Source organism: Sturnus vulgaris, chromosome 1, assembly GCF_052056855.1.
Source record: "Sturnus vulgaris isolate bStuVul1 chromosome 1, bStuVul1.hap1, whole genome shotgun sequence".
NCBI classification, from domain to species: domain Eukaryota; kingdom Metazoa; phylum Chordata; class Aves; order Passeriformes; family Sturnidae; genus Sturnus; species Sturnus vulgaris.
This window is the reverse complement of record NC_142243.1, coordinates 15963839-15990970: the sequence shown is the minus strand read 5'-3', so window position 1 is coordinate 15990970 and position 27132 is coordinate 15963839. Positions and strand designations below refer to the sequence as shown.

General features: G+C 45.2%; 1 protein-coding gene across 4 annotated transcripts in view; it reads right to left on the bottom strand.

The window, feature by feature from the left end:
* The window catches only part of MKX (mohawk homeobox), a 48709-nt gene extending 25030 nt beyond the window's left edge, over window positions 1–23679 (bottom strand). For 2 of the 4 annotated variants that reach the window (XM_088160160.1, XM_014880408.2), the window contains exons 1-4: window positions 23382–23664; window positions 21220–21379; window positions 12944–13097; window positions 11408–11743 (exon numbers count right to left, since the gene is read on the bottom strand). In XM_088160160.1, coding sequence (XP_088016286.1) covers window positions 11408–11743; window positions 12944–13097; window positions 21220–21379; window positions 23382–23563 — 832 coding nt within the window. In that variant the 5' untranslated portion in view covers window positions 23564–23664. Of the gene's footprint in view, window positions 1–3285; window positions 4142–11407; window positions 11744–12943; window positions 13098–21219; window positions 21380–23381 lie in introns of those variants that run through there. The other 2 variants (XM_088160158.1, XM_088160152.1) reach the window with 2 other exon arrangements.
* Between the last annotated feature and the right edge of the window lie 3453 nt (window positions 23680–27132).

The following is a 27132-nucleotide window of genomic DNA, read 5'->3' as shown; positions in this document are numbered from 1 at the left end:
AGGGAAGAGAATCAGGGGTGTGAATCCGTCAGTTGAATGAGGTATAGAAGAATGAGAATATAGATCCACAGCAAATGCAATAAACACAAATTAACGCTTATGTGCACTTGTAGCAAGAAGAAATTATCACTCATAGTCTCATTAGATAAGGAGTGAAAACAGGAGCAGAAAGGCTGGGACAAAATACTAAAAGAAAAACAGGCTTATAAAGACACCTGCCATTTTTATTCATTTAAATGTTTAAAAAAAATTTCTTCTCGTCGGTTTAGACAGCAAAAATAAGCCTTTGCGTAAAACAAAGGATTACTGGGATCAATATCTGTAAGTCAGCCTTGTCTGCTCTGCTGACTTCTGTGAAAAGGATTTTCAGCTTTGCAGGGGAAATCTGGAGTAAGCAACTCAGTGAGGTATGAGGTTTGAAAACAAGATATATCATTGTTTGTAGACAATACAGTTGGGAGCCTCTTTACCTCTCTCTTTGCAAAATTCACTGCCATGGTAAACTTCTGCACAGCAAACAGCAAGAGAACGTGCTTGAATTCCACAGATATCATAATCATCATCTTAGAGCACTAAGGAAATATATGTGCATTTGTGTGCATGTATATATATGAATGAAAGATTTTATGTCTAACACACACTTGAATCTCAAATTCTGGCCAGAGCAGGACAGCTTTTTCGGTTTCTCTTCACTTCAAAAAGTGTCACTACACATCCAGCACTACTGAGATTTAACAAGTGGGAAGTCCAGAACTATTGTAATTATGATATCTCAGATAAAGGGCTCCAGGCTTCACCCAGCAGCCCTGCTCCTCCAGCTGACATAAGTTTCACAGGCTGCACATAGCTCTGTCTGACACTGCTGGCACAAACAGTGCTGCAGACACCCAGAGCTTTCCCCGATAAAGGAACAAGGGCTGCTGTCTTCTGGAGGAAGCTCCTATTTGAAGATGATCCCGGGGAAATGAATTTGATGCAGAAATCAACAGCTACACCAGCTAAACAGCACGAGAGGGAGAAAAGCAGAACAACGAATTTTAATGTGCCTGTGTAATGGACAATCCACCAGCATGGTGCAAAGCTGCCATAAATAGTCAGGAGCAGACCACTGGATTTGCACACCAACTCCAGAACCTGCTCCCTGAGCAGCCACCAGTCCAGACTCTGCATGGGACAAAGCCAGATCCTGCTCCTTAGGGTAGAAAGAGCAATTAGACAAAGAGGGACCTGGGATAGAAGTCTCCCTGAAGTCAAGGGCTGAGACGAATTCTCCAGCACACCAAGACCTCATTAAAACTGCCCGCAGTGTCTAGCCCACAAAGTACATCTAGTGCAAGGAGCGCAATCCTGCTGCTGTTTTGCAATGCATTACAAAATACCTTGGCTAGCAGAAAGAATTTGAGGCAATTTGCTCCTGAAGAGCCAGGTCGTGAAGAGCCTTCATTTTTCCAGCAAACTGGATTTAAGTTGACAAATAGTAACAGAGAGAGAAAAAAAACCCTGACAAAGAAAGGGGAGATGGAGAAACCGACAACATTTAACTTGATCTTCGAGGGTGTAAATCTGTCAATACCCACAAATGACCACAAGGCCACATGCCAGTTTTCACTCTGAGATACCGTAACTAAGACATTTGGCTGGTACCTCACATTGGAAAGAAAGTTTTTACATTTAGAAATGTAAAACATTGTAACATTTAAAGAATTTTGGCTACAGCCCACTAGCCAGCCTTCCCCCAGCTTCAGCTAGGGGATTATTTTGAATGTTGCTTTGCTTTTCGTGCATCTGTTGCCTAAATCAATGTGGAGGCATGAGGGAGGGACTGAAAATTGGCTCTAGGAATAGTGGTATATTTTAGTGTCATAACTGAGAGTCTTGGCAATCCCTTTTAACTTGAAATGTCAGTGCCATACCAAATGATCTGGTCATCATAACCTCAATTTCTGGCCATCACTGAAAGAACAGAGATAGTCTCTGACAGCGGGTTTCAAGGCCACTGTGAAAAACTAAGGAAAACAGATTTCACGGCTTATTGGAATTTTGCTTTACCTATTTTTGTAGTTTTTTCTCAGCTGTTCCAGCTTAAAATGTTTATCGGATCTCTTTCTGTTTGAATTGTTTTTCACTTTTCCATATTTTCTACAATGCAGTTTATACCTCTCCAAATCTCTTCCCTGCTTTAAACTCCTAGTCCTTTTTTTTTTTTTTTTTAGCTCATATAAAACTCACTTATACAAGCCTTTTGCATGCTTTTACTCTTAGGACATATTTCTCCTTTAGCAGATGTAAAGTGGTGATTTGATGCCAATTTAATGCCATAAAGCATAAAAGACCTCAATAGGTCTTTAATAATCACTGGTAATTTCCACATCTGCCTCTTTATCTCATACCCAAAGTTTTAAGTCTGTAGTGAAGTGGATTTAATATCACTGAATCCAACTCTGGTTTTCTGGATAATTAGAAATTGAACTCTACAGATTAGTAGACAAGGTTTTGTAGAACAGGCGTTTTAAAACTGCTCCCCTTTCTCCTTCAACCCGACAAAACTCTCATTCACAAACAATACCTACAGATTCCTGACATTTCCTGAATTACCTGTACAAACTCATCCACAGCCCAGCATTATTCCATGCAGGTATCCCTTCAGCCCACTTCTCAAATTCTGTCAAAACCCTCCCAAAATCTTCTCTCTGAGTATACATGGAATATCAGAAGTCTGGTCTCACTAAACTGCTTTCATCATTATGTTTCTGGTATTCACATTATGGACAAATGACCTAAAAAATTTCAGTTAAACACATAAAGGAGGGTGGGTTTGTTTTTTTTTTTCAAATTACAGAACTACTTTTAAAAACCACAAACCTGCAAAGGGAAATAGGATTTGCTGGATTAGATAAGATCACTGGTTTATCTGGTCAGGCACATTCAGTGTGTAGCTTTTTAGAAAAGAAAATTAAAATGGGAAGAAGCAATAAAACTAATAAAACTAATGAATAAATCTAATCTTGTTGTTCAATACTGTATAAGTTTTTACAGTATTTTGAGAAGAATAAAAAAATCTCACCCAAAAGAAAAATATCCAGTCTTCTTATTTCCCTAATATTTTCTATTACACTCAATAGATAAATTCATTTGCACCAGCATGAATAAAATTTCTAAACCTACTAAAGAATCATCAAACACTGCTTCGGTGCACGAGCCTGGAGAGTTTCAAGTCATTTGCCACTCATATCAAAATCTTGCCATGGTAAGGAAAATGCATATGTTTGTGCATGTAAGCAAACACAGACTCAAACAATTTTCTTTATTTACAGCTATATGACTGAATACAAACAAGCTGCTTTTCACTAATTTCACCACAGGCATAAAATATTTCAGACTCCAGGACTACTGAAAAACTCACAGGTTTTTTTCACCAGTCATCATGCTGCAAATTTACAAGCCTAACTCAGATGGTTATTACTGGGATGTACCTGCTTAAATCCCTTCCACAGATGGGAGAGTGAACACTGTTCATGCCAAGTTTCAGTCTGGATTGAATTTTTACAGCTGGGTCATAAATTTGCAGATTAAAAGGGTTCTAATGGAAACACAGGTACAACCTTAACTACAGCAACATGAACAGCAGCAATGTAACACTGCACGAGGGACAGTCTGCACTACAAGCAGAATCTACCAGGAATTACCCAAAGTTGCATTATTTCTCCCCAGCAGCGGCGGAAGGAGGCTGGGACATGCAGAAAACTCATGCCAGGTGTGAAGTTTCAATTCAGATGTTTTTCCAGAAAGAAGTGAAACTTTTATGGGCTTGTCATTCCTTTAAGTTTACTGCTCCAGCCAGAATGTGAAAAGTCCAGCCTTTTTTTCCCTTTTGCTACTACCCCGTCTCGCCTGCGCCTGCCTTGTCTGCACCCTGTCCCCTCCTGGTCACACTTTCTTGCACTGCACACAGATTAGTATGTTAGTAAGAATCACCAAAAGCAGTGGTTACTTGTGATGAAGATTATAGATTTCATATGTAAAAGTGATCCACTGGGCAATAAAGAAGAGGTTTGTCCCTGTAATTTCTCTTTCTTCATGCAGGTGCCATGGGCAGATGTCTTGGTGCAGGAGCAGAGTCAGCTGCAGTCCCACAAGAGCCCTGAGGAGCAGAACAGGCACATTTCAGTGTTGGAGCCAGCACAAGTCTTGCTCTCAACCCAGTGATCTGCCTCCAGCCATGGCTCTGTCTGCTCAAGAGTGCTTCCCCATCACTGATATATGAAGTTGTGATTTCTAAGCCACTTCTGACGAGGTGACATCTCTTTGTGTTTTGTTCCTCTTTTTCTCTATTCCATATATAATATCATGCCATATTTTCCAAGTTCATTGGCCTACATCTGCCCTTTGGCACAAACGGCTGATACTCACATTTTGCTGCTGGGTTTCCTGGGTAAGGGACAGAGCAGATACACGCTCCTTTGTGCCTTCAGAAGCATGCTGGGGGCCAGCTGCAGTGCCAGGGCCCCTCTGCATGCACACCAAGGCAGTGTGAGGCAGCCAGGCTATGGAGACATCTCACGGGATGCAAACCACTGCTCCTGCCTGCTGCTGCCCTGCTCTGCCCCTGGTTCTTGCACCATGGCTGCAGCACCCAGGGCTTTCTGCTGCTCTGCCTGAGCTGGTACATGGCTCATTTACCTCATCTCGTTATCCCCCCGAGCCCCACTCTGCCCTCCTCTCTGAGCAGTGTTTCTTTTTGCAGCTGGCTTTTTTTGCAATGTTTGCAAGGCTGAGGAACCCCTGAATCAGGGCAGAAGCCACGGCAAGGCAGCACGTAAGCCTGGCGTTTCTGGTGCAAGAGATCTGCACACAAATTTGGCTACTGGGGAAAATTCTGCTCAGGCAGTGGAAGGGGAGAAGGAATCACATCCATTTCACTAAATGACTTTTCCCAAGCTGTAGTTTCACACACCCTTTAAATATCCTTAAATTAACTGCTAATTTTCTAACTAATTTCCCTATTATATTCATTACTAACCATGCAGTCTAGAGCTAAAACTGGAAAACAGTCTGATTTATGACTATGTGCTTTTCCATGCACATAATTTCCTGAAACATTCAGATTTTGGCTGGCCCCAGGTTTTAAAACCAAGCATAATTCTGAAGACATTTGGAACAATGGGAAAATGGGAATAAATATTTTTTTCTCTTTGAAAACACCTTCACTAAATCAGTGAATCCTAAGGCTTGCCAGAGAACAGCCCTTGCTGAAGCCTGGAGCATTGATGAACTCTAAAGAGGAGGATTAGGATATATAGTTGTTAGAGATTGGTGATAGTACCACACATTTTTCCTGCTGTGTCTGAGAGAGGTCTTGGGCAAGCACAGGGGTCTGATGCTTTTTGGCCACTGCTGTGAATATTTGCATTGGGAAAATTTTAATGTTCTTGGAGAGACAAAGGCAGGCTTGCTGCCCCGGCACAGGCAGCGACAACCTGTGGCCATGGAAACACGGCTGGTGCCCTGAATTTTTGGTGTCTTCTCTGATTTTTCGGTCAAATGTTGTAATCTTTTCCATTTCAAATCGTTCATGCAAGAACATCTCATTCTCTACAATGATAAAGCTATCAGGAGTCCTGACACGTGCTGCTCTGAAGCAAGCTGATTTGAAGAAAATCTTTTGCAGCCAAACAACTGGCTCAAGGCAGTTTTTACTGAAGCAAGTGGAAAAACTGGCAATGACATCAACAGAAGTAAAATCAGAAGACGTGCCCACAGTCCCCCTCTGCTCTCTGGGGTCTCCACTGCAATTATACTTGAATTATAGAACTGTCACAAATATGCTGCTATTTGAAGCACATCTTATCTGCATAGAGGTGGATCTCTGGAATCTTTAATATTTTGGCTTAAAATGAGAAAAAAAACCCTTAAACATTCATAACCTTTTGCATCTGAAAACAAACAGATAAAACAAGAATGCACAGTTTTTGCATCCAGCACCTGGGAGAAAATAAATTCTCTCTTTTCCAATAAAAAGATGGAGTGGAGAGAGGTAGCCCAGGAAAACTGCACTGCTGGGAGTGCTGCTTCCCCTCTCAGCAGGGCTGGCTCCAGGCAAAACTCTTCCTTGCTGGCTGGCAGTCCCTGGGTGCCCAGGCTTTTGGGACAGTGCTCTCTGCCCCCAGCTGTTGTTGTTCCCAGCCCACTCAGGGCTTTCTTCCTCCATTCTGAGAGAGGTTGGAACTGCTACCTTCCCACAAAAAAAGACGCAGTTTTGATGAAGCACTGTTTTTTGGGGAAATGTGGAGAAAATCCTGACCCATTCCCCCTTGCAGATCAGGTACTGAGAAATCAAGAAACTAAAGAGAACTAAAAAACTAGCTTATTTGATTTTTTTGAGATGAAAGAAATGCAAAAAGTGAACCAAACTAGCAGGGAATGTGTGAGATCTTTAAAGTTCTCAGGTTTGGGCTATCACATCTGGTATATTAAATCTGACGTTTCCAGTGTAGTAAAGCCATTTCCTTTTATTCTTTCTTTAGAAAAAACAACAGAACTGTAAATTAAACACAATCTTCTCCTCAATTCTCAATTCCATGCTATTTTAGTTGACGAATCGGGTCATGTAATAATAAAATTCCTGCAGAAATACGATCTTAACTGTGTAACCTTCAAATTGCAGTTATGCTGCTGTGTGCATTTAATACTGTACTTGACATTCACCTTTTACATTTCACTTCTGGATGACATTAGAATCTGCAAAAAAGACCTCCTTCAGCTCTCCCAGGTTACCACTTATTTCAAAGTATCCCCAAGGTCTCCAGCACCATTTAGATCCAACTTGCAAAAGTCACTGCTATGAGCAGTTTTTGTGGGTCCCTTGAGCGGTTTCTGAAAACAGGTTCCATTGTGTTCATATTATGCTTTCAAATTTTATGGCTTATTTTTAAATTACATGTTAATTTCTAAAAATGTTAAATTGCGAGAAAAAGCTGGCAAGGACCACACAAAATCACAGCACTGTTCTGCAGTTTCTGTCTCTCTGTAGTACTTATGTGCATGGCTACAGCCTTACATTTAAGTGCTCTGTAGGAATGTGGGCCTGATCCTGCAGAGTGTCGAGGGTCTCATCAGAGGTGCTCAGTGTGCTTCAATAAATGATCCAGGATCATGCTTTATAAATCACCAACATTGCAGGATCCAAAGGAAAGAAAGAAAGGAAGGCGAGAGGAAATAAAAAGTCAGTAGTAATGAAAACATCAGAAACAGAGCGCACTCCTGAGTATAAATGTCTAAAAATAGAGATCAAACATCTTCAAAAATCAGCCAGTCATTCAAGTGCTTGTTTAAAACCACCCTCTTTTCCAGGCCTGCAAGTCTTGAGTTTCCTCACTGTTTTTATTTGTTCTGGCTTTTCTACTATGCTAAGAAACATATAAAGTGAAATCAATGAAAAATCTGCCTACAGGACTCCCTTTCCTGCCATTTCATCTCATTTTCTCTTGTTTGAATTTTTTGCTTTCCTTCACTAGACAACGATATCCCAGAAAGCTGGGAATTTTTCATTTCCTTGTGTATAATGATACAGAACATTTTGTTTCTGCAGGTGACTGGCAATGGGGTACTCAGGGAGCACTGCAGCGTGGTTACAGAAAAGTCAGCATTTTAGTGATCCGTAAACCAAAGACTGACATTGCCTCTTTAGATTTATATTCAGCTTCACAACAAACATTAGATCTTTTCCTTGTAGACTTCTAGAGTGCTTGTTGCAGTCAAGACTGTTATTTCTGCTTGCATTTGTACAACAAATACAGGTAGACAAGTCTGGTTTCACTTATTCCTGTCACACAGAGAACCCGCTGTGAGTGACTGCATGCCAAGCAGTTAGTTGAAACCAGTTCTCCAACACGGATTTTTAACTAAACAAAAACACTGAAACAAGCCTTTCAGTCATCAGTTTAAGATGCATATTTGACCAATTATCTATTCGTATGTATTGGATTTCAACAGAATCAGTTCAGGATTGATCTGAACTGAAATTTTCTGCTTTAACTGAACGCACACATTTGTATATGTGCTGTTATATCCATAGGAATATCAGCTTAGGACAGAAAGACTTTCAGAAGCCTGTGACATACCCGAGAGGGCTGCACTCTTCCCTGGCTGCTCGGTTCTGCCTGCTCTGTCCCCCAGCAGCAGCTCCCTGGCTCCCCAGCGTGGGCTCTGCACCTGCCAGGGCTCCCACTCGGGGTTTGCCACTCCTGCTCCAGCTCTGAGCTGCTCCCCATGAACTCAAGGTAACTGCATGGAAGTATGAAACCAGGCTGCTCTGCTGACAGTCAGTTATACAGCCTGTCCTTGATCTTTATGTGGGATTTCCCAGTTGCATGAAGCTGGAGTAGCATATGGTCCCGTGTTTATAAGCATGTTAATGACTGAAATGGGAACCTCTACAACCCGTTTTCCTTATAAACTTTAAACTGCAATTTCTTGTTTTTGTTATTGGACACTGCACTCATTTGCTGTTAATTTGGCACGGGCTGTTCAGACACACGTGGCCACACTGACCCCGGGCACTGGGCAAACAGAGCAGCTCCAGACACATTGATGGACCTGAAATCAAGGTCCAGCCCCTAATCACAACCAGACAGGGTGAGTAAGCTTTCTTACTCATCATCTGCTACAAAAAGTTACCTTGCCAGGGAAGCACAATAAAGAATTTGTTTAAACTCCAGTGATTGCCTGTCCTTACAGGCGCAACGACGTTGCCAACCATTTCTCAAAAATAAAACATCAATCAGTTTTTACTCTGTGCTTTTTGAAATACTGCTTAAAATGTCTTCATAAATTAAATCGTCTAGTAGGGGTTTGACAATTCTGCAACATCCTTTGTGTTAAAAATTAGCTATTTTGCTCTACAAAAAGATGCAGCAGGGAACTCCTTGTAAACAGCAATACCTCACTTAAAAGCACACTTGCCACTTTCAGGAGGGCAAGAGTGGTAAAGTCAGCCATACCCTGTTACTTGCTTAACCAAAATGTATGACAGCTATTTTTGAAAACACAGATACAGGTATGGTGCAGTACTGCACTGAGAACTGCCAACCCAGGTATTCAAAGTACAAAGAAAAATCAGAAAAAAAGTAAATCATCCTTATTTATCTCTCCCTACCTAACAATATGTGGATAATTTCATCTATTTCAAGGTAAGTTTCATAAATGGACAATAACTTGGAAATACCTGCTTTCTTCATGAACAGCTTAATTCCTGCACATATAACATCATCAGAAAATCATTAATGGGACTGCAATCTTGTAACTGAAAAAACAAAAGCCTATTTGTACCTATATTTCCTGAATGTTCACACATATCTAGCAACGATATAGCAAAAAAGTCATGTATATACACACATCATATGTATATCACGTGCATATATATGATCTTTTTTTCATTCTATATACTGCTCGTCTGCTTTTGAAGTGCAAAAAGAATAAAACTATATCCTAAGAGCTGCTGGTCTGTTCTCAAAAAAAAAGTGAAAATGTTAAGGAAGATATTAGGAAACTGACTTAAATACAATCTCAAGAGGAGTTCTAGGAATATCACTTACAAACTTTAAGGGCAAATATACTAGTTTTTAGTCATTCCAGCACAGCTGGCGAATTTACACAGTTACAGCATGCCTCCCTCAGCCTTCACATTAATGACCATATTTTTCAGTGCAGCTTGAAATTTGTCAAGAAGAACTTAACCCAGTAGCAAATTTATTATAAATTTTAAAAAGTCATGCATCCATTTTTAGGTTATGGTATAAAGTACAGAAAAACAGAAGTTTACATATCTGAGCTTCTGCATCTGTTCTTGGGTAACTTTTCACTTAAAAATAAAACTTGGCAGACAATATACTTGTAATGCAGACCAAATGCATTTGGTATGTTCAGGGGAAAAAAATTAAATTAACAGAGAGAGTTTATTTTGAAACTTATTAATTGAGCACACACTATTCTTTCTCCCCAGGAGATTCCATTTCTCTACAGGGCCCCCACTCATTCTTTGGTCATTCCCAACAACCTGCACACACAAACATCCTCCTAATGCCTACCAACAGAACTCAGCCTTGTGGCCCCTCCACATGGACAAAAACACCCACAGGAAATGTGCCAGAAAAGAAAGAGCAAAGGCTGCAAACGTGAGAGGTGCAAAGGCACCTGAACTTGTCTGCCAAGGAAGCCAAGGAGAAACAAGTACAAAATCTAAATCTGTATTAACTTTACTGCAAAATCCTCCAGTACTTTTCAGCAATATCCATCTCCAAAGTGATTCTGCCCTCAGGGTGGTACCTGGCAGAATAATCTGCCAAGAAAGGCCCAGGAAAATGTAAGCGGCTGCTACAATGAGTCGAAATCCTGAGACACTGGTGGAGACCTTCAGAGACTGGGATGCAAAATTTCATATTTTTCAAAATGAAATTTTTTTACCTTACGTCCCAAAGAAATACAGAAGTTTCACAAGAGGAGCCTTCCAGCATTCCCTGCCTCACAGGGACTTGAGCAAGTCCCAATCTTGCCCTGACTTACAGCAATTTACTGGCAGGCAGGCAGTATGAACCAGGCAGTCCCATGTGCCTTGCTCTGACTGGTACCACAGTGGATGACATTACATCACACTGGTATGCTCTTATTGGTAATATTAAAATAATAAACTATGTGCAACCCTTCAAAAAACAGTAAGACATGGTATTTAATGGCCAAGTCTGTGGCCCCTTAGCTCTGGAGAGTGATGCAGAAATTAATCTACACTAATGCCTGTATTCCTAAGAGATGCATGACCAAAAGGTCACATACTGGACAAGGCACTCTGAGGACAGGAAAGGTGCTGTACAACAGGGAAAAGTGTTCACATGCACACCACTGAAGGGAATATGACTCATGTAAGTGTCACAAACAGCCACCTTGAAATTTCAAAGCCCTCCTCCCAGCTGTGCCCATGGAGAACTTCAATCCTTTTATAGTCCTCCCTTATTGTAATAGAATGCCCAAGAGGTTATTCCTTCCTTAGGCTCGTCTTAGTGCTGACAAAAAGTGGCCTCTAAGTGTCATTTCAAATATTATCCTCATTGCTCTGTTTGAAAAGCAAACCAGCTTCCTTCGTGGCCAATAACAGCACTTAACTGTAATACTCCAGGTTTCTTCTTCTCCAGAAAATGAAAGGGTGGACAGGATTTATCCACTTTAATGTGAAAGGATGGACAGGAGCAATCTACTCTCATGCAAGAAGATGGACAGGAATTATCCACTGTCATATGAGAGGATGGACAGAAGTCATCCAGTCTCATAAAAGGCACAATCAGGTGACACGTATTCCAGGAGCCACTGTCTACTGAAGATGTCAGTAATAGAAATCATGCAGAAAAACATCCCTTACCTGTCCGATAGACAAAATTGCCTTCTGTCTCTGATGACGATGGAGACACCAGCTCTTCCTCAAATTCATTGGAACTAAATGAACCAGAATGATTCCTTTGCCTTGTTTTTTCCATCATAGCTGCATTAGTAGCCATGACGTGTCTCAATGAGTCATTCAGGTAACGATTCAGTAAGCTGCTTTTGTATTTGGGGGGTGACACATAATCCTCATTGGCACTTGCTTCTGGTCTCACTCCTGTTTTTATTACTGAACTTTCAGTTTTAATCACAGTGTGATGAACTGGTTTGTTATATCCCCCTTCATTCATATGGTTTCTTGGAGGATTTTCTCCATCTGAAAACAAAAGAACATAGATACAGTAATACAGTGAGTACTTAATATTTAACATGAGGGTTTCTCTACGTGTTTTGAATTGTGATAAATATAACTAAAACTAGACAGAAATTTTAGCATTAGACACTGATTTTCATTTTCTTCTATTCACACATTGCTCATAGTAGTTCCCATGATTCTCAGATGCTCCAGCTCTTCAAAATTAATTAGCTGTAGAAAACACTCTTTGAGTCTAATTTGTTCATGAGTAACACAACTCAGGTAGAAAAAAATTGAAAAGTGCCCTAACTCAATGATAAGCATTTTAAAAGCTGTGTGAATAGGCTGATTTCTTACTATCATAACTTGAAATTGGGTTTGCCTGAATACCACAGCGCATTTATGTGCATTTGCTTAAACTATACTCTTAATTGTTCTGCAAGCAATCTTTTCAAGGGAAGTGAGTAGGAATGTGAGTACATTCCCACATTTTTCAAGAAATGTGAGTACAGACTGAAATTGGAACAAAGATATTTGAAACAGTACAAATTGAGACATACTCTTCTAAAAATGCACATACAGATTTCTGACAATGTTCTGTAGGATTTGTTCCTGTCATTGTATCTCCATGTCATAACTGTCTAAAAAAAGTACTCACAGACAGAATTAATACAATAGTTCTATTAAAAATACAGGGTACTTTAAAAAAAAAAAAGTTAATTTGAGTAAGAAAGACTGCATCCTTTATGGAAAACAGCTGCCAGCAAAATACATCCAAAAAAATAACAGCAATATTCAGTTTACAATCTAAGATGCCCCCCTAAACAGATTCTCCCTTTAATGATGTATATTGCTATAGCCCTTCCATAAAGGAAAATAACAGTCAAGCGATTTCTCACTTCTTTATACCAACAAATGTAATCAATTTTCTCCTTTAATGCAGATTAAAGAAATAGGCTTGTAGAATGTAATGAACTAGCAATTATCTTTCTAGCAACAATGAAATATAATAAATTGCAGCCAGATTGCCACCTTGAACAACTTACACAATCCTGCTTTGGAAGGCTGTGTAGTAGTTGGGAGACAAAAAAGACAACTTAATTCGCAAAAAAAAAAAAAAGGCAGATCCACTGAGGGTATTTGTGATTAAAAATTAGAGCTAATTAGGGTATCTAAATATATTTTAGTCCGTTTAAAATCGATAAAAGAGCATCAACAAACCTTCAGAGCATGAGTCATCGCTGCTCACGCTGAGTCGCTCAGCATTTCCCTGAACATATTTGTTGTAGAGTTTTATTCGCAAAGCCCAGCTCAGGTCTGGTTGCCTGACAGTGTTCTTCAGGCGGCGTCTTGCATTGGCAAACCAGTTTGAGACCTGCATACAAACATGGGTATTAGTTTCCCTTCAATATTACACAAATAAACAAATCCATAGAGCCCTCAAGAGTTTTATGTTTATGCTTCAAGGATACAGCAAACAAGTGAAATATGAACAGAAGTCCATGAAATTACCACTGAACAGAGCAGGAATCTCATACAGGAAGGCAAGTTCAGGATTCCCACCCTTCCCAAGTGTTAGCAAAACCACATTATCACAAGGTATCAATTAAGGTGTCCCAAATACTAGTTTTATATTAATCTTATTTTTTCTGTTTTAATTTTAAAGATAAACCCCTGAGCTTTCAATATGAACTTTCAATATATTACCAACTTCCTAAATTAAACTAATATCTACTATTCAGGAATTTCCTTTGATATTTATATAGGCTACATTGAGGGTATTGAACAGAAAAAGACATTCTAAATTTGTATATATAAAAGTCCAAATTCTCCCCATGTACTTTAACAGAACTCTTAGTCTGACAAGCCGTGGGCATGAGGAAAGTCCTACACAGAGTACAACGTACTTTGACTCACTGCAGAAATCAACCATTTGCTCTACAGAGCAGCAGATTTTACAAACTCTTTTTGTTTTTGTCAGTCTAGAAATGAGTAAAGATGCAATTCCTCACAAGGTGACTACTAAACAATAGTCTGGTTTGTCTTCCTTCCCAAATGCAGAACATTTTCTAGTTTGACATAGTAAAATGATACATGTTAGTATCCCTCTAGCATACAGGCTCATCACAAAGTCCTGCTCAAACACAAGTATTTCTCAGTGTTTTAGGCACTGAATGAGAAAAAAGGCACAGTCTACCCTTAAGTGTCAGCAGGGCTAATTAAACTTCCAAATGGGATGCATGTACTTGCAGTGACTTGGCATGAAAGCACACCTGAGAAAATGCTGGCCTTGATTCTATTGCAACTCCAGAAGATAGAAAATAGAAAATAGTGACAACTCTACTACGAGCAAGGGCAGAGGCAAGTGACCTACATTCTAATGATATTTGCTTAATGATAAATAAGGTGTTAAAAGTACTATTTTACTCTGGCAGGAATAAATGTATTTTGACATGTCCTCTGCAAGAAAGAGGCGGAGTAGCATCATTTGCAAAGGAGAATGTAAAGAATGTTAGCAGCCTACAGCCCTGCTCACATCTTTGTGTTGTGAACATGCACACAGAGGAAGCCAGACTACTGTCGTCATATTCTGACCTGGGAACAATCACACCATTTAATTTACATCAACCTGCAAAGCAAGTCCATACATTTTTTATCAATACATGCTACTTAGAGAATCAAACTGTAGGCCTTAGTGCTGGATTTTGGCCCTAGTTTTGTCATCTTTCTGTGGTAGCTAAGGTTACTGTATAAGTCACACAGAAGTATCTGTCTAATTATTCTGGATCAATAATCTCTTCTAAAGTGATTATGAGAAAAATAAATACCACATGCCTAAAGAAAAAATCAAAGCTTCAGTTCAGAGCCCCAGCTAGAACTTAACAGTGGTGCCTTATGCCTGTCACTTTTATTTTACTTAAAATCACATTTACATGAAACAGGGTTCCACTGGAAATACGGTGAGCCCTGGATCAGTGCTCAGATGGCAAACACATAACTTTACAAGCCATGCAGCTTACTACGACAGGTTAGAAAATCAAAACTGTAGCTGGCAGAGTAAGTAATTTTCACTCTCTTCTGAGGCTACTTGCTTATAATCATCATATTTACACAGTATTTTTTACAGTAAATGAGATAGGGTGGGCTGGAATCCATGCACTTTCTAAAGCTGTTAACAAAGTCACTCCAGACTGCTTAGCTGAAGCAGCAGTCACCTGCTGCATGACAGTGTAATTCTGCAATCAAATATTTAACAGCAGAGGTGAATCAACCCAGGGTCCCAATCAACTGGATTGCAGTTACTGCAGCATTTTACCGAACTGACAGCTTTCCAACCTCTCACAAGAAAGATTTCATTATGCTTCATTTTATTACATACTGAGTTTTTTCATCAGTGAAGTGCCATTTACAGAAAAGATAGGGTAGTATTAGTGTGATTCATACATAAAAGCAATTAAATTTAGCAGGAGTGATTTCTGCATGGTACTCTTGGTTTATTTTTGGGCTCATTCTTCCCATGCCATTGCTTTGCTTTCTGCATATCAATATGAAAAGATGAGTCCTATTTTAAGTCTTCTGCTATGAGAGAAGGGAATAGTAGTATTTGATTGTTATTTCATGAGATAAATATACTGCACCTTGTTCTCCTGCTCTTTATGGAGCAGATGATTTCAAGCACCATCACACAGCACATATAAGACAATCAGGGGATCAGGCCCAGCCAGCAAGGATTTCTGAAAGGCAGGTTCTGCTTGACCGACCTGACCTTCATCTATGACAGTGTGCCCCACTTAGCAGATGAGGGAAAGGCTGTGGATGTGTCTACCTGGACATCAGTAAAGCCTTTGACACCATTTCCCTCAGCATCTCCGGGAGAAACTGGCTGCTAATGGCTTGGATGGCTGTGTCCTTTGCTGGGTAAAAACCAGTTTGGGTGGCCGGGCCCAGAGAATGTTGGTGAGTGGAGCTATGTCCAGCTGGTCACTGGTCACCAGTGGTGTTCCCAAGGGCTTGGTATTGGGAGCCAGTTCTGTTTAATAGCTTTATCAATGATCTGGATGAGGCCATTGAGGGCACCCTCAGTCAATTTGCAGAGACACCAAATTGGGTGGGAGTGTTGATCTGCTGGAGGGCAGGATGGCTTCACAAGGGATCTGGGCAAACTGGGTCCATGGGCCAAGGCCAGTGGTTCAAGGTTCAACAAGGCCAAGTGCCTGCCCCTGGGTCACAACAAATCCTGCAGTGCTACAGGCTGGAGGAAGTGGATGGAAAGATGCCTGCTGGAAAAGGATCAGAGAGTGCTGGTTGACATCAGCTGAACGTGAGCCAGCAAGTGTCCAGAAGAGGTGGCCAAGAGTGCCAATGGCATCCTGGCCTGTATCAGCAACAGTGTGGTGTCAGACTGGAATTCTTTGACACATGGTCTGCTTTGTATCTTAATTAAAGCAGAGGTGTTTCTAATAATTTTAAGAATCAGACCATAACATTTGGCCAGCAGGACCAGGACAGTGATTGCACCCTTGTGCTTAGCACTGGTGAGGCTGCAGCTTGAGGGCTGTGTCCATTTCTGAGCCCCTCAATTCAGGAAGGACACTGAGGTGCTGGAGAGAGTCCAGGGAAGGATGATAGAGCTGGGGAAAGGTCTGGAGCACGAGTCTGATGAGGAGCAGCTGAGGGAGCTGGGGGACCTTAGCCTGGAGAAAAGGAGGCTCAGGGAATTCCTTACTGCTCTTTACTACTAGCTGAAAGGAGGTTGTAGGTGGGAGGTCAGTCCATTCTCCCAAGTGACAAGTGATAGGACAAGAGGAAATGGCCTCAAATTGAATGAGGGGAGGTTTAGATTGGATATCAGAAAAAAATTCTTTACAGAAAGGATTGCCAGGCATTGGAACAGGCTGCTCAGTGAAAGTTACCATGGTTGAGTCACTGTCCCTGGAAGTATTTAAAAGAAATGTAGACAGGGTGCTTAGGGAAGTGGTTTAGCAGTGGACTTGGCAGTGTGGGGTTAATGGTTAATGATTATAAAGGTCTTTTCCGACCTAAATGACTCCATGACTGGGAAAGAACAAGTCAGCTTTTAGAAGAGAAACCTTTTACTAAAGCACTAAGCAGCAAACTCACTCTAGCAACTCTTATCCCAAATGCAATTACAACAATGCCCATTAAAGCCTTGGAAGAAAGGAAAGTTAGTCAAATCCATTTAAGAGATTTTTAGGCTTAATCTAGGATGCGGTAATCTCTAGGTGCTTTCCAGCTTTTGGGTACTGGTGCATATTGCTGGAAAATCCTGATTTCTAAGACATCATGAGATTCAACATCACTCTTCAGCCTTGGACAACCTCCAGGTGTGTGAACTGGAACAAGCTGCATGGCCACAGGCTGTACCAGCCAGCACGCTCACCCTGACCTCCAGACACCACCTGTCTCCTTTAAAGACAACAACAATTCTGCCACTCATTTCAACCAGCCCCAAATGTTACACTGTCTATCCAAGAGGTCTGTACAAACCTGCCTGTCTACTGCTGCAGCTTCCACTCACAAAGAGTGCCAGTTTGCACCACACTTACCTAAACCATTACAAAAAGAAATAACCAGAGCTGCCAAAACCATCCAACCTTTCCCATGGTCCCAAACTGTGTTACTTTGATCTCCAAAAATAATTTAAAAAACAAACAAAAAAAATTGATTTAGATAAAAGCCAGTGGGAAAATCTTTGTCACATAAACCTCCCAAGAAGTATCTTGAAAAAACACATGATGAAACTCAGTATTCTTGTAAAGTAACAATCCTGTAGTTCTTTGAGAAGTAAAAAGACAAAACCCAAGGGGAATCATAATAGATGTTCTTGCCAGCATTCATTTTTTATAGCAGTTCAGTTGTTCTCTAAGAGCATCAGGTACTTATATCAGCATCATGAAATATTGACCCTCTGGCTTTACTTCTGAAGACACATCTTCAATTTTATTGTAATTTGTTCTGCTTCAGTGCTTAAGAGTGGCCAAACTTTCAGAAAGGGAACAGACATCAAGTAATTCTCTTCCTCCAGTAATCCAGATATGCCTTTATAAATCTGAATACTATTAAATCCATAGCAGCACATGACTGATATACAAATCCTTGTATTGAAAAAACCTTCTTTCCAACAATACACACATTCATATTTCTTTCTGGAAGGAATATATAGCCATTTTTCTTTTTTATTTCACAAGAACATCTAAACCAAAACTTAAAATTAAATAAATCAAGCACTGTGGTAATAATACAAATGAAAATGTAGCATATTAATAGGACAAGTTATTGGATTCTGAATTGGAATCTAATTGGAGTAAAATATAAAATGCCTTTTCAAACTATATTGCTTTTTTGGTTTCCTGCTTTGGCAGTTGTGGAAGTAGAAAACTTCGGACTGTTGGACTGAAATCTGCAATAACATTTGCCTTGAGGACTCCCAAAGACCTTGTTGGCCTGCACAGGAGTAAGTCAGCCCAGAATTTGCCCCAGGTTTTGCTACTACTACTTAAGAAACAAGATGATTTATGATTCCTGCAAAATCCTACCTCCTTGAAAGAATCTGACTTTTCTCGGCCGTGCAGTCAGACATGCATCTGGAATAGTCCTCTCACTGTCCCACTGTACCCAAGAGCAGTGGGGTAGGCCAACGTATTAGTAAAGTAGAAAAAATTAATTTAAAATCAGCCAATTGGGTGATAGCAAAACTAATGAAAATGAAGTTGAGGAAGATTTGACATGCAGATATTGCAAACAAAAGTTATTAGTATCTGCATGTTATTAGTTTGTCCTAATAACAAAAATAAAAAAATAGGGCTGGATGTTCACCTCTTTGTCTCACAGAAGAATCGGTTTTATCTATGCCATGATCCTGAAAAAAGCTCCTTTGGGTAGATGGTACATACTGGAATGAGGTTCCTTAGATGAAAGAGAAGCAGTCAATATTACTATGACCACTATCATCTTCCAGAGAGCTGCTGAAGACCATTTCCAAGGTCGTCAGACAAAAAACAAAAAACCCCCAACCATTCATTCCCTAAGAGGCTTTTTGTCAGAAACTCAAAGGGATATTCAACTTGTGACTTGTGGCTTGTGACGACAAGGTGCCAGCACTTGAGGGATGCTGGACAGAGGTGGCAGCTGTCACTGACAACAGCCTCCACAGGGGTGGAAAGCTGTGGGAGAAAACACCACGGGACAACACTGAGAAATGTAAAAAGCGTAGGAAATATGAGAGAGGTCAGCAAACCTGAAGGAGTTTAAACCAGAGGAAAGATCATACACTGATTCCTGATTCTCCAACGATGTCCAACAGTATTACTAGATTAGAAAAACAATTTATAGGCAACCCTGGTTGATGCTTTTGCAAAGTGACTCTCTTGGGACAGAAGCAAAGCTTTCCAACAGACACCACAGCCCAGTCCCAACTCTGCTCTTGGTTATACCACTTGTCTGAAAATGCACAGCCTTCAGGAAAGTTATTTCAAATGTACCTAGCATGACTGAGATCACACCCTGGCATGCTCTCTCTCACTCTTAGAGAACAAAAATTTTGAACTAAATTACAATCTTGCTGGTTTTGAGCATCCAAAAAGTAGGTGTAGTGTGTGTGTTGTTTAGCTCTTTGTGGCTCAGGAATTACTGCTGGTGCCAGACATATGTATTTACATCTCATACAGATGCTATCAAATTCCTGGATTAAAAGAGCATTGCACAAAAATGATGGAAAAAACACCTGGGATTTCTCTTTGATGTTGTGCTTCTGTAGATGAAGATAGCTGTGCCTGTTTGCACAGTTCTTTTAAATACTACAGTTCATAGAAACAAAACTGGACAAATTCAGCTTCAGTGTAAATCCACTAAAGTCACAGGGGTATAACAGAGCTAAATGCAGCCCACCCTGATTCTTTTTAGCTTTATTCTATACCTTATGTAGATCATAAACTCTGTGGAGAAGTGGCCATGGCTCACTTGACGCTTTTATAAAGGCTAACACATCTTATCCCCATCAGGATTTATCAAAGTTGCCATGAGAAAAATACTGCGAAAACTCATCATTTTTTCCCCCTTCTCTGTTCATTCCGAGGCATTTTTAAAAGAAAAGCAGAACTCCTCAAGATGTCATTAATGTGAAAGTGTCCCAACACATATTCTGGATATATGTTTTAAGTCTCATGTAAAAATACAGGGATATTCTAGGAGCCACAGTCCAATAAAATACTCCTATTGAATTGTGCCATTGAAGGGATTGTGTTTATGTAATCATAGTTTAAACCTTTCACATATATATTTTTAAAAGCAAGAGAAGTTGTTTTAACTATATCTTCCAGTTATAACTGGCATTTTCTGAGACATTAATATTATTTTTGTCAAAGCTATAGTGTTTTTCCTAGTGCAACGGTTTCATAGTGAGGTACTGAAGTGTAAAAGTTTCCCATTTTGCCATTACTAGAACTGAAGTTCATAGCACAGGTTTTTTTGAAGGGGCACTCAAAATAATAAAGCTGAATTACCACCTGCTTTTTTCTAATACTTCAGGTTGCTTTGATCTCTTTGTGTCCTTTGCGAAGTGACACATGATGTGTTAGGCAGAGTGATGAGGACCCAATCCTGCAAACACATGGGTTTCATTTTACACACCTAGCAGTAGCTTGCAGTAAGGAAATTAGATTATTCACAATGCATAAATCTTTGCAGCATCCAGACCTGAGATAGCATCACTCGGCAACTGATAGCATTTAACCACATATTTCAGTAGAGTGCCAGATGGCAAAGAGAACAAAGAAGTGAGATTTATAAACAGTTGCAGCAAAATTTATGCCTCTTACGGCAAGACAACTGCCAGTCACTTCAGGGGAGAATTACCTGAGAGCAAAACAATTACTCCCCATGTCTAATTACATTACAATGATAATTCCTGCAAGAGTGTGTGCTGAGCCACTGCACACACGGGTATGGTAACGTTGATGTCTGTGCAACAGGTGATGACAATTACTATCAGAACAATAGAACAGTCTCCATCCTACCCTCTTTTCAAAAAGGAAGAGCAGCTCCCTTCAATTTCCTCAGCAATTCCTATTCTGTGCTGAAATCTGCCATGACTGATATTTTTTACCTGAGAATTTTTAAAGACTAAGCAAAAATATTTTCATTGTGTTTATGAATGAGCTGAAAGGATGAGGGCATCTATTCCCAGGAGGGCAAGCACACACTTTTTGCTGATTGTCTTTAGCACTTCTCCAGCCGCGATAGCTGAGATGTGGTAATTCTTGTTTGAGAGAGAGTCCTGCTGAGGTGGGGGAGCCCAGGGGAGAGAGGAAGAAGAATGTGCACAAGTCTTGCTGGCTGCACTGATGCTCCCCGATACCCAGCACTGTCCTTTGCTCAGCTCACAGAGGAGCTTGGACAGATGTTGTCCCCATCCCTCCCGTCCATGAAAAGCCTCAGAGCGGCTTTAGGAGGTGAGGTTCAGGAGTTCCCTTCCTTACCTGCACCAGGGTCATCTGGGAGCCGAGGGCCAGCAGAATCTTCTCCGTCTTGGTGGGGTATGGGTTGTCGCGGTGCTTGTAGAGCCACTGCTTGAGCGGGCGCGCCATGTCCTGCAGCGCCTGCCGCTTGTGCCGCACCTTCCCGCCGCTCTGCCGCGCCCTGCGCCGGAGAAGGGGCTCTGAGCACCGGGACGGCGGGACGGACACCTGCCCGCTCCCCTGCCCGGCCTCGGCCCTGCTCCTGCCCGCTCCCTGCCCGGCCCCAGCCCCGCTCCTGCCCGCTCCCCGCCCGGCCCCGGGCTCCCCTGCTCGGCTGCGGTAGATGCGCCCCGTCCGGGTGCCCAGCCCCGGGTGCGCCCTGTCCGGAGCAGCCGAGCCCCGTCCCCGCGGGGAGCTCAGGGACCTTGCACAGCCGCGACCCTCGTCCCGGATGACTGCTCAAGAGAAGGTGATGCCACCAGTTCCCCCAGCTCCCCGTGGAGGATCTGGGCGAGCGGACTCGGAGCTGGTGAATGGCTGCGGTAATGCTGCGGGCCCGGGCTGCGGGCCCGCGGGGATTTCAGCGGGGCCAGAGCTCCGCCGGTGCGAGTGTCCCGATGTTTTCGGTGCTCCGCACCTGACAGGCGTGTGGCCAGTATGTCTACAAAGGGGTTTTGCAGCACGGCCGGCCGCGCATCCCGCAGCTGCGGTGCGCGCAGGGGGCAGCCCAGCCTGATTCCCCTGCCCGGTTTTATTTCCCGCTGATACTCAAGAGATACCCGCCGCATCGCGCAGCTCCTGAATTATTTCCCCCTCGGAGCCGGCGTGCCGCTGCCAACGCCGCCGGCAGCGACGCGAGGCAGCCCGCAAAGCCCCGCGCCTGCCGAGGGAAACAGCGTATGCTGGGGGAACGAAACCCGGACTCCGTAAAAAAAAAAAAAAATAAAACAAAGAAAAGCAAAACAAGAAAAATCGTCCCGTTGTAAATAAAGACCTACAAGAAAAAGTGAGTGAAGAAAATCGGAGGAATCCTAAGGAAAGCCAAGAAGCTGGGGCCAGTGGCAGCGCTGCGCGGGGCGGAGGGGCTCCGGGCGGCGCTGGGTGCCGGCGGCAGGGGGCGCCGCGGGGCCGGGCCGGGCGCGCTCTCCCCGGGGCTCCGCGGCAGCCCCGCTCCGCCGCGGCCGGAGCGACAGCACTCCGGGGACACGCACCTGCGTCCTCTCTCTCGGCCAGCACCGCCGCTAAAACTGCCAGCTGATGCAATCGCTAAGGTGGAAATTCGTTCGTACAAGCAGCTCCCCAGGACTCCTCGGTTTCCCAGCCGCCTGACCGTGCTCCTCGATCTTTACTTTGTAACACTGACCTGAAACGTCTGGTCAGGGCTCGCCAGTTCAACCCTCCGAGCTGCGGCTGTCATCACGCCAGAGCTCGCACGTCCTCTCATCACCTTCTATTTCACCTGTTCCAGCATCATTAAAAACCCCTAACCCCCAAAAAACATCAAACCAAAAAAGCCCCCCCAGAAAACCGGCTTCGGGAGGCTTAGCCTCAGCTGCCGTTTTAGCAAACCCGATCCTAATATCACGTTACCCAGTCCCTGACTGGTATCGCGCTAGTCCGTTCTAAATCCCATCCCTGGGAACGCACTGACAACGCAGCTCCTTCTCGCCCGTTCGCTCGGCGCGCTGCGAACTCGCGGGGACGGCGGAACAAGTGCCGGGGCCGCGCCGTGCCCGCCCGCCTCAGCCCCGCAGCCTCAGTACTGCCGGCGGGATCGGCCGCTCCGCCGCCCCGCTCCCCCGGTCTCACCCGTCCCGCCCGGCGCCTCCGTATTGGAGACTTTAATGGCATGAAGCGCCCGAACAAGCCGGTGGAGCCGCGGTGTTCCCGGTTTGTTTTTGTTCGGAGGCAGAGGGGGAGGTCAAACACAGCAGGACAGGAGCGCTCTGTCTGGTACATTCCAGCCCAATCGGACGCCCCTGCATCACCTATTGCGGGAATTTCCCACCGTAGCTGTGGAATGAGAATCCCAGAGAATACGAACCCGGGGCCGCGGGCACAGACCCAGTTAGAAACCCATCTCGCAACCCCAAATCGGCGACGCGGCGGCCGGGAGCGCCGGCAGCCCAGGCAGGGCCGCCCCCGCAGCCGGTGCGCGGAGCGGAGACGAGCGCACGGCATACCCTGTCCGCCGGTTGCGCAGGCTGAGGCTCTCCTTGATGGACGGGCTGTCGGGAAGCAGCACCTCGGCGTGGTGCGGGCCCTCCACCACCCCCACGTAGGACCGGCCGCTCCGCTCCCGCTCCTTGGCGTCCTCCTCGAAAAGCACCTGGCCGCTGAGCTTGCTGAAGACGATGGTGTTCATGGTAGGGGGCTGGGGGCCGCCGTCGTGCTGGCCGCCGGCTCCGAGGTGCGGGGGCTCGCTGTGCGCTGCGGGGAGGCGGCAGCGGTCACCGGGCAGCCGCGCCGAACCGCCGAGACCCGCCCGGCGCGACCGGCGGGGGGGCAGCGCGGAGGCACCGGGCGCCGCCTGCCCACCCACGGGGGGGGAGGCAGCCCGCCCCTCCCACGGCCCGGCCCGCTCTCACGGCCCCCCACCCAACCCCGGTCCGCTTTCTCGGCCCGGCCCGCTCCCACGGCCCGGCCCGCTCGCACTCGCACCTCGCCGCCAGCCTTCGCCGCGCTCCTCGCTCCGTGTCGCAATAGTTCGGAGCGCGGGTTTTCTGTCGGCTTTGGTGTTTCTGTCTCGCTTGCTCTCTCTCTCTCACTCGTTTTTTCCCCCCTTTTCCCTTCCCTTTCCCTCCCCTCCCCTCCCCCGGAATGATTTTCCCCTTCCCCCTCCCCAAACGGGGAGGGAAACAAATTGTTTTTAACGACCACCAAATGCGCAGAGCCGGCGCCCGGAGGCACAGCCGCCGCGCAGCCACTCAAACTGTCGGGACTGCCGCTCCCCAACCCCGGGGGGAGTCACCGCTGGCCAGGGGACCCCAGCAGCCCCAGCAGGGAACGGGCCCCGTGCCCGGGCAGAGCGATGTCGAGGGGTGCTGCGTGGAGGGGCGGGAGGAGACGGCCAGGGGCATCTGAGGGTACGGCAGTACAAGGCCGAGCGGTTCATCCTCCTTACGGGGGAGTCTCTCGGGGAAGGCGGCTGAGGACACCGGCTGGTGTCACGCTGCCCACGGGAGAGACCCCCATCGAGGGCGCGAGAAGTAGCCACAGCCCCGTGCCACTCATTAACACCGCTGTTTAATGATGCCATGACAGGAACATGGCCAGACTGTGCCATCCCATCGCGCTTACCCGTCTTCTCTTGTGCGCCGTGTGTCTCCCCTACTCCCCGCCCAAGGGTTGTAAATTAGCCCGCACTCCAAGCCGGGAGACAGCCCGCTGCCTTTAACATCCTCGGCGCGTTCCCGCAGACACGATGCTCAGTTGCCGGCCCGCTCCCACGGATGTGCCCCTGTTCCCCCGGCCCCGCCGCTCCGCACCCCCTGCACCCCAGCAGCCCTACGGAGCGGCAGCCTGGCCTCGCCGGGTGCAACGTTTTGGTTTCTGCGCGCAGAAACGAAGGAGATGGCCACAGTCAATATTTACAAGGATGTAATTCAGACGTTATTTGACCGCCGCGGGTGAACGGGAGCAGCCGTCTGCGCCTGCGGGCCCGGCGGGACGTGCGCGGCGCGGATCCCTCGTGCGGGCACCAGCCGCCACTCCATGCTCTCCACAGCACCTCTCTGTCCCTGTCCTTGCCCCCGCAAGCGTGACCCCAAAGTACCTGAGTCAGCATACCGCTACCACTTGAATCCCCCCGCTCCCTACCATCGCCCTGGCCTCATTCGTTCCCGTTTTCCTGGGCTGCGGAGGCCACCGCGGAGGGTACGCGGTTCTCCGCTGGCTTGGCGCTGGAGCGGCGAGGACGGAGGGGGCAACATGCTGCGATCCCCGCTCGCCGCCCCCAGGGCTCAGCTGCCGTGAGGTCCTTCTGGGGCTCACCCCCACCCCTGCACCCCGCAATCACGGGTGCGTGACGTCACGGCCGCTCTCCGTGACGTCACACTGCCACACGCACTGGGGACAAGGTTCCTGGGAGAGGGGCAGCTTGGCATCGGGATGTAATTGTAATTTCTCCATTTGCTGACGGGAAGCAGGGGAGAGGTTGTGGAAGGACAATGCACAGAAGATGCCCCAATGTCCAGGGAGAAAAATTACTGAGTGGGAGGAAAAGACATTAACAACTTGCTGCCAGTCCCCTGCCGAGAAAACAGAAGGTAGAAAAATGTAAATAAGCACGCGAGTGCTCCTGTGCAGGCTGTGCATCCTGCACTTCCACAGACCTTTGGGAAAAGCCCTGGTAAGGCTGCCCCTCAGGGCGTGACATGGGCAGAGCATTCAGGAGCAACCTGGGGAGAAGTGATCATAAGGGAGCAGTGTGGGACAGATGCCACCTCTCAGACTGTGCTAATATGCTAATTAGGAGCTTCCCGCAAAACACGCAGCTCTGATCATTGCCATGCCCAGATGAACTGTTTATGACATGGGTAGTGTTGTTATAATTATGTCACAGCAAAAGGAGTCTTAGAAAGTGACAGGTTTGACCGAAACCAAGCTCCCGTGGGAATGTGATCTCAGTCTTTTGCAGTCTCAGACAATTGTTTGCTCTGTTGTCATCCCACTCCCCTCTCCAAACCCCTCTAGCCCAGCAGGGGTGATCCCCTCTGCTAGGGCAGGTGCAGGTTCTGGTCCCCAGTGCCTGAGGGGAGGTGCAGATGGGGCATGGCATGTTTCTGTGGGCTCTGCAGGCTGAGGCAGCCTCTGGAGAAGGGGCAATCTATGTACTGGCAGGGTACTGACCAAGTGTCTTTGGAAGAGCCTTCCCTCTGCCTGTCCACCGTGCTGGAATGGATGCTCATTCCTCTGTGGTGGCTCAGGAGGATCTGAGAAGGCAAAAATATTCCTTTCCTGTGTCTAGTGATGATGGTGCTGTTTGGGCATGGGCTTGGAGGATCACTGCACTTGCAGAGTATGTGGCTGTCCTCAAGAACATGCGTGGTCCCCAGGAGCAGTGGAAATGTGCACTGCTCACCTGTCTGCCTGTCCAGAGCTGGGCAGGGCATGGGCATCCAGGGCAGCAGGTCGTGAGGATCTGGCAGATCCCACACCCAGAATAAATCACAGCAGCAAGAGCTGAGGGCAGAAATCACCATTTGGAAAGCAGTTCTGGAAAAAACCAAAAGTGTGTGTGGGGCAGGCATTACCAAACGTGGTGAGGCAGTGGCAGGAGCAGTTGGCACTGCAGCGCCTCACAAGCCTCTAAAGCAGTGAGATCTCCCAAATCATCACATGTAAATCTCACACACGCCCGCCCCCTCCATATTTTATTACATAGATCACAGTTGGAAAGCTTAAATGAAAACAGTGTTTCTATTTCCAGAGCTTGTTTAACATCGTGAATGTGATACAAACTGTGGGCTTCATGTTTTTAATTAAGGTTACTTACCCTTCCATGCACGGAAAAAGAAGTCAATAGTTGCTGGCCGCATACCCCAGCCTGCAGCCGGCTCCCCCGAGGATGCAGCACCGGCTGATGGAAGCACTGTGGCTCCCCTGCATCCCACAGTGGGACAGGAGCCCGGGCCACAGCAGGACTTCAGGCACCTGCCAGGCTGGAGCTGCAAAAAACTCCTCGCCATTCTTTGCAACACTCCTCTATCGGCCCATACTTCTGTGCCAGCTCCAGACAGCTGGTAGGCCAGGCTGGCATGCCAAAAAGGGGCAGCAAGGCACTTATCCAAGGGATATCGTGCAGAAAGAGCCTAAAAGTGGTGCTTTGGGTCCTCATGTGTCTCACTGGAGGAGCCAGCCTGACAGTACAAGCTTGTACTGTCAAGCTGAGAGGAGAATTTGCTCCTGAGGCTGCAAGCAATGGAGCTCCTC